The 7,587-nt window shown below is 47.0% G+C and overlaps 2 protein-coding genes across 2 annotated transcripts in view; one reads left to right on the forward strand and one right to left on the reverse strand.

The window, feature by feature from the left end:
* Window positions 1–2,510: 2,510 nt before the first annotated feature.
* HIGD2A (HIG1 hypoxia inducible domain family member 2A) lies at window positions 2,511–3,433 on the reverse strand. Its single transcript, XM_003781914.3, has 2 exons — window positions 3,232–3,433; window positions 2,511–2,920 (listed from the first exon to the last, which is right to left on the reverse strand). Exons 1-2 carry the CDS (start codon window positions 3,383–3,385, stop codon window positions 2,754–2,756), a joined length of 321 nt encoding a protein of 106 aa, XP_003781962.1. The 5' UTR covers window positions 3,386–3,433; the 3' UTR covers window positions 2,511–2,753.
* A 162-nt stretch (window positions 3,434–3,595) lies between these two features.
* NOP16 (NOP16 nucleolar protein) overlaps window positions 3,596–7,587 on the forward strand; it is a 6,217-nt gene continuing 2,225 nt past the window's right edge. The window contains exons 1-3 of the mRNA XM_003781915.2: window positions 3,596–3,775; window positions 3,862–3,970; window positions 5,474–5,543. Coding sequence (XP_003781963.1) covers window positions 3,669–3,775; window positions 3,862–3,970; window positions 5,474–5,543 — 286 coding nt within the window. The 5' untranslated portion in view covers window positions 3,596–3,668. The remainder of the gene's footprint in view (window positions 3,776–3,861; window positions 3,971–5,473; window positions 5,544–7,587) is intronic.

Consider the following 7,587-nt stretch of genomic DNA (forward strand, 5'->3'; position numbering starts at 1 on the left):
AAAAAAAAAGAAAATGGTGGTCTGGGCTTGGTGGCTCACACCTGTAATCCTAGCACTCTGGGAAGCTGAGGCAGGTGGAATGCCTGAGCTCATGGGTTAGAGACCAGCCTGAGCCAGAAAACCTCATCTATAAAAATAGCTGGGCTTTGTGGCAACTGCTACTCTGGAGGCTGAAGCAAGAAAATTGCTTGAGCCCGAGCATTCGACGTTGCTGTGAACTGATGCCATGGCATTCTACCCAGGGTGACAAAGTGAGACTCTGTCTCAAAAAGAAAAAGAAACAAGAAAATGGTGGAGTTGCACATGGGAGGAGTGTGGTCCCTAAATCAACACTTGAAAAGAACTGACCACAGACCAAGAATACCTGTTTGAGAGTATACACAAATGAGGAACTCACAGGTCACCTTTCTTCTAGAGTTTACTGAGGTCCCCAGTCTACTTTTCCAAAACCCTAAAACACTAATATACAAATTGCTGGAGAGCGTCAGGACTGCGCACATCATGAGCTGGGAGTGCTGGCTGTGGCCCTGGTGGGATCAGTAGAGGCTATAGGTGAGGGCAGCCACTGTGCCCAGGTAACTTGAGAGACAACTGGGGAGGTCTCTCCCCACTTTGGACCTTCTTTCCCCCAGGCCAACCCCTCTGGAGAACAGCAAAGGGAGGGTGGAGGGGTTGTTTGAAGCAGGATCCTCCTAGTTGAACAGTCTGCCCCATTTCAGCCCTCCAATCCAGTCCTCAACCTCACTATTGTCCTCACTCCAACCAGTTCTTCCCAGTGCACCAGGCTGCTTCTCTGAGCTGTTTCCTGTTCTGTAATCTGTCAAGAGTCAGGATGGCCAGGCACACTGGCTCATGCCTGTAATCCTAGCACTCTGGGAGGCCAAGGAGGGTGGATCACCTGAGCCAGAGCGAGACCCCACCTCTAAAAATAGCCAGACGATATGACAGGAGCCTTTAGTCTCATCTACTCAGGAGGCTGAGGCAAAAGAATCACTTGAGCCCAGGAGTTTGAAGTTGTTGTGAGCTGTGACACCACAGAACTCTATGAAAGCAAGAGCAAATGAGACTCTGTCTCAAAGGAAAAAAAAAAAAGAGCCAGGATGGTCTGAACAATGGAACCCTATAGGTTCTCTGGAGGTGGGAGGTGAAGAGGAGGTGCCGAGTAGAGGGCAGAATCCCCTCCGTCTGACAAAACCATAGCAGCTCTCATCTGAAGAAGTCTTCCTACCAAAAGTTTGAAATGCTGATGACTAAATGATTTTTCTTCAAATAGCATCACCCTAGGCCCAATGTCTAGAACAGTGATTCAACCTGTGACATGAAACTTTTTAAAGATCATTAATTCAATTATTTTCAAAAGAAGTTCAAAGCACAGTAAATGTATTTTTTTTACTCAATTTAAGTGTGCCACAAAAGTTTAACTATAGGTTCAAGTGTACTGTGAGACAGAGAAAGGTCTAGAATCTAAGCAATGGCACCTGGGAACCTCTATTTTTTCTTTTTTGAGAGAGAGAAACTTACTATGTTGCCCTCTGTAGAGTGCTGGGGCATCACAGCTCACAGAAACCTCAAACTCTTGGGCTTAAGTGATTCTCTTGCCTCAGCCTTCGAAGTACCGTGTTTCCCCGAAAATAAGACACTGTCTTATATTTATTTTTTCTCAAGAAGACACACTAGGGCTTATTTTCAGGGAAATGTCTTTTTTTTTTTTTTTGCAGTTTTTCGCCAGGGCTGGGTTTGAACCCACCACCTCCAGCATGTGGTGCCGGCGCCCTACTCCTTTGGGCTACACCTGGGATATCTTATTTTTATTAAGTATAATACAATAATCTACATTTATTCAAATACAGTTAAGTCATCTTCTTCGGGAACCTGATGGGGGAGCCATCCTTGTTGGTGGGGCTGGCACTAGTGATGCATGAACTCCTTTCCTCTAGCCATTTGCTCATGCACAATAGGATGCCTGTTACCACTCATGCACCCACACCAGTGCAAGGTTTGGAGAAAGGAGCTGTGGCAGATAAAAGGTATTCCAGTCTTCCTTACAGCTCCATGCAGAAATGCATAGACACACCCATCACTAGGTCTTATTATCAGGGTAGGGCTTACATTTAACAAATAAATAGAAATCCTGCTACGGCTTATTTTTTGGGTAGGTCTTATTTTCAGGGAAACATGGTAGCTGGGACTACAGGCGCACACCACGCCTGACTATTTTTGGGGTATAGTTGTCGTTGTTTAGCAGGCCCAGGATGGGTTTGAACCTGCCAACTGCGGTGTATGTAGTTGGCGCTCTTGCCGCTGAGCTACAGGCACGGGCGGAGTCGGGAATCTCTATTTTTAACACCTGCCCCAGGTGACTGTTATCAGGGGAGTTTGGGAATCACTAGACTACTGGATTCCTAAAGGACGCTACAGTGCAAAGTCTGTTTCCTCCTAAAACAAAGAATAAAAACCATAGGGGTAAGGGGGAGGAGGAAGTTGTGAGCCTGAGAATGAATTCACCAAACTACACGTGGATTAGAGTTTATTAAGTAGGGAGTCAGGAGGTGTGGCATAAATAGTATGCAGCATCCAAAAGGAACAGAATCTAGATTTCGGAAAAAATCTGTTGATTATGGTTATACAACCAGCCAGTTCCTCCTCCATACGCGCCTTTCAGAGGAGAAGAGGGACTATATTTCATGGCAGGGCTGGTGGCTGCTCCTGGGTCTTGGAATAATCTGAGAAGCTTTCAAGGCCAGGCCGAAGGCTCAGGATCGAGACTTCATAGCGGATGCAGCTAGACCCAGCAAGATGGCCGTGACCGTGAAGCCCTGGGCGGCAATCCGAGTGCGCATCATGAGCTGCGAGCGCTGGCTGTGGCCCCGGTGGAAGCAGTAGAGACCGTAGGTGAGGGCAGCTGCCGTGCCCAGGCAACCTAAGTAGGGAGGGGGGCAAAGCAGCTGGGGAGGAAGTCTCCCCCCGCTTTGGGTCTTCCTTCCCCAAACCCAACACCTCTGGACAACGAGGGGAAAGAGGGCGGAAGGGTTGTTCGACGCGGGTCCTCCTAGTTCTAGAGTCCACCCCATTTCAGGCCCACAAGCTCAGCGGCTGCTCCGCTCCAATCAGTTTCACCCCTCATTGCCCGGTTCCTTCGTCACACCTCTGGTCCACTCTCGTCCAGTCACCGCTGGTGTCCCTGGTCTTCTCCTACTTCATTCCCCCCTACATCACAATCCACCCACTTACCTATGGGTACCACTGGGTTCTCTCGGGTCTTGCGAAGGAATTTTTCCTTGAAGTTTTCTGTATTGCTGTAGACACTGGGGCTAAAGCCCTCAATGACAGGGGGCTGTGATGGTTCAAAGGGTGCCTTCGGAGTCACAGGGCCAGGACTTGCCATGTTTGGGCGACAAAGGGTAGACGACGACCGGCACGCTGGGCTCCACCTCCCGACAGAGGTCAAGAAACCGGCCGGAAATGACTACTTACTGAGAGTTGTCCGCAGGCGCTGGCGCTCATTGGATTCTGGGAGTCGTAGTAATCGGCGCGGTAGGGCTGAGGAAAGGACTACAATTCCCAAAAAGCCTGCAGAGCCTTTCTCACACGCACCGGAAGGAGTTAGTTGCACGCGGTTTTGAGTGTGAGAGGTGCTGAGTTTGAGCTCTGGTACCGTGGTCCACGTAATGCCTAAGGCTAAGGGCAAGACCCGGAGGCAGAAGTTCGGTTACAACGTCAACCGAAAGCGTCTGAACCGGAATGTTCGACGGAAGGCAGCGCCGCGGATCGAGTGGTAAGGAGACCGGGATCGGCAGACAGGGGGCCTTGGCCCGACCGTCCGCGAGATAAATGATCCGCGATCTCTCTCTTTGTCGGTAGCTCACACATCCGACATGCCTGGGACCACGCTAAATCGGTGCGGCAGAACCTGGCCGAGATGGGGTTGGCAATGGACCCCAACAAGGCGTTACCCTTACGTAAGAGAAAGGTACTGGCATGGCAGGGTCCCGGCCCTTGTGGTCTTCCCTCGTCTACTTAGCTGGGTTTCAGGACTTGATCCTGCCGCTTACCTCCCTCACGCTCTTTCCGGGTTTCGGCCTCCCCACAAACTGGAGGCTGTGGTCCAGCGTCTCTTTACAGCCTTCCTCCCAGCCTACATTTGGACCTGTGTTGGAGCTTCCCTTCTCCTGCGCTACTCAGGCTTTTTCCTTTGAAATTAACTGGTTTGGGTTTCTTGGTTATCTCAGTGGCATTTTCCGGAATTTATCTTTTCTGTTCTTAACTTTCCTAATAAAGACCTCAGAATTTAGAGTCTTGTCTTACTGTTTCCTACACCAGTCATTCAGCCATCCTTGGTCTGAGGCTTCCCCGGGGCTAGTTTTTCCTGAGTAAGTCTTTTTATGGACCACACTTTCAGATTTCCAAAAATTAGGCAGGGCGCTTTGAGAGCCCTAGGTGAAAAGATCGCTTGAACTCAGGAGTTACAGACCAGCCTGAGCAAGAGCGAGACCCCACCTCTACAAAAAAACCCCACAAAAATTAGTTCCAGTTCCTTGGAAGGCAGAAGCAGGGGGATCTCTGGAGCCCAGGAGTTCCAACTTGGGTAACAGAGTGGTTTTTCCAAGCAAAAGAAACTTTAAAAAATTGCATCCTTCACTTAGTAACCTCGTCCCTGCTTTAATTCATATTTTGTGATTACATGATATTATATATATATACACACACATATATATTTATTTACTTACCACCTTTTTGTGCTTCATACCCACAATGTAATCTTGGTGACAAGGACTTTGTGTTTTGTTCTCTACTGAATCCCCAGGTTGCTTAGTATGTGACATGTGCTTAGTAAATACCCTAATAAATGCACATGCTGAATGAATTTGTTCTGTTGCCTAAGTTTCTTTTTATCCCTTCAGGTCAGAGGAAAATGACACTACTGTTTATTGAATAAATGTTAAGTTATAGCCAAGTCTTGTCAGGTAGCTCTTCCCTTAGAATATATCTGACAGCCTCTTATAAGTGCTCTCACATGCATCTTTTCACTCAGTTATCAGATTACTGAGGAAGGCAAGGAGTGTTACACCCATTGTATAGATAGAAAAGGAAAGATAAATTGCTTGTGTTTCTTTTGGGAACAATGTATTCTAGTTGTTTAGTACTCCTGGTTACCTGTTCTGCCTGACCTGGGGTAGGATTCTTATGGGTAATGTAGTTGTGTTAGGATGAGCAGGAGTCTCCAGAACAGTGTTTTTCAACCTTTTTTATCTCACACCACATTTGAACCTATAGTTAAACTTCCCTGACACACTTAAATTATGTTGATTAAAAAGAACATACTTATTGTGCTTTGAACTTCTTTCGAAAAAGTTTAATAAATCTTAAAAATTTTTGCACTCATGGTACACTGGTTGAAAATCATTGCTCTAGAACTTTGCCTCATTGAAGAACCTTCTTTGTTTATTGGCTTTACATGTTCTGGTCTCTGCAGGTGAAGGCCATGGAGGTGGATGTAGAGGAGAGGCCTAAGGAGCTTGTGCGGAAGCCTTATGTGCTGAATGGTAGGTATGGGCCATATTCCTTTAAGTTGGTGGTTCTCAACCTTCCTAATGCTGCGACCCTTTAATATAGTTCCTGTGGGTAGAACCACAGGTTGAGAACCGCTGCTTTAGGTCATTGTCCTGCACTGTCAGGGTTGGAAAGGACCCTCAGATGTCCTCATTTTGCAAATGTGAAACCAAGGTTCAGAGAGAAGGAAGCTGGGTCCAGGGTTCACAAAGCTATGACACAACTATGTCTCCAGTTGGGTCATTTTCAGTCTGTTGACTAAACTGAAGTGTGTGAATAAGGTCAAGTTGTTCAGGGAGGATAGAGCCAGGTAGCCGAGAGAACGGCAAAGAAACTGTTAATTTTCAGGCATGTGTTTGGCTTCTCATGAATTTAAACGTACTGATTTTTAGAGATTCTACCATCTCATTAAATGTTGCTAACAAGTCAGTTTCACATATATTAAGGTAAACATGTTGAATATTAAAACAGAAGAGTAAACCCTGCAGGAAAGCAGGAATACTTTAGGATCCCTTGCCCATCTTTCCCTTTGCTGTCAAAGAGCTTTAACAGCTCTCTTGAAGTTAAAAGGATTTGAATGGCTAGACATCTGATACAGAATTCTTTCATTCCTATCTTTATTTCATTAGTTCTTACAAGAATTACTGGGTGGCACCTGTGGCTCAAGGAGTAGGGCACCAGCCCCATATACTGGAGGTGATGAGTTCAAGCCCAGCTCTGGCCAAAAACTGCAACCAAAAAAAAAAAATTTTTGTCTTGGCTCCTGTGGTTCCAATGGCTAAGGTGACAGCCACATACACCTGAGCTGGCAGGTTGGACTCCAGCCCAGCCCGCCAAACAACAATGACGGCTGCAACCAAAAAATAGCCGGGCATTGTGGAAGGCGCCTGTAGTCCCAGCTACTTGGGAGGTGGAGACAGTAGACTCGCTTGAGCCCAGGAGTTGGAGGTTGCTGTAAGCCATGATGCCGCGGCACTCTACCCAGGGCAGCAGCTTGAGGCTCTATCTCAAAAAAAAGAATTACTGCATAGGCCAGGTGCGGTGGCTGACACCTGTAATCCTAATACTCTGGGAGGTGGATGGATTGCTTGATCTCAGGAGTTTGAGTTTAGCCCGAGCAAGATGGAGAACTTGTCTCTACTAAAAACAGAAAAACTAGCCAGGCATTGTGGTGGATGCTGGTAGTCCTAGCTGTTTGGGAGGTTGAGGCAAAGAGGATTGCTTGAGGCCGTAAGTTTGAGATTGTTGTGAACTAAGATGATGCCATAGTATTCTACCCAGGGTGACCAAGTGAGACTCTGTCTCAAAAAAGAAAACAACAAAAAAACAAGAAAATGGCATGAAACAAAGAATTGCTGTATATGATAGGGTTGCATGTACAAAACTGTAGGTACTTAATCAAAAATAATTAAACATCTTTAAAATTTTATTTTATTTATTTTTCTGTTGCCCTAGTAGGGTGCTTGGTGTCATCTGATCTCATTGTAACCTCAGACTCCTGGCTCAAGTGATCCTCCTGCCTTAGCCTCTTGAGCAGCTGGGACTACAGGTGCCTACCAAAATGCCCAGCTAATTTTTGTAGGTTTAGTAGAGATGGGGTCTTGCTCTTGCTCAGGTGGTCTCAAACTCCTGACCTCAAGCTTTCTGCCCACCTTGGCAATAATCCTTCAAACTTCCATTTTACAGAACTGAAACTATCCCCAGAGTCTCACTTTATTGCCCTCGGTAGAGTGCTGTGGTGTCACACTGCTCACAGCAACCTCCAGCTCCTGGGCTTAGGTGATTCTCTTACTTCAGCCTCCCGAGTAGCTGGGACTACAGGTGCCTGCCACAATGCCCAGCTATTTTTTTGTTGCAGTTCGGCCAGGGCTGGGTTTGAACCCGCCACCTTCTGTATATGGGGCTGGTGCCCTACCTACTGAGCCACAGGCACTGCCCTAAAACTATCCACTTTAAATACTGCACCTCGGCGGGTTCGAATCCCCAGCCCGGGCCGGCAAAACAACAATGATGGCTGCAACCAAAAAATGGCCGGCG

The sequence above is a fragment of the Otolemur garnettii genome, unplaced genomic scaffold (genome assembly GCF_000181295.1).
Source record: "Otolemur garnettii isolate 467f Iridium unplaced genomic scaffold, OtoGar3 scaffold00003, whole genome shotgun sequence".
In the NCBI taxonomy this organism is placed as follows: Eukaryota; Metazoa; Chordata; class Mammalia; order Primates; family Galagidae; genus Otolemur; species Otolemur garnettii.

Coding starts and splice junctions, on each gene's coding strand:
- HIGD2A (XM_003781914.3), bottom strand. CDS start 3,385: ATGGCAAGTCCTGGCCCTGTGACTCCGAAGGCACCCTTTGAACCATCA. Junction 2,921..3,231: donor GAACCCAGTGGTACCCATAG/GTAAGTGGGTGG, acceptor CTCCCTACTTAG/GTTGCCTGGGCACGGCAGCT.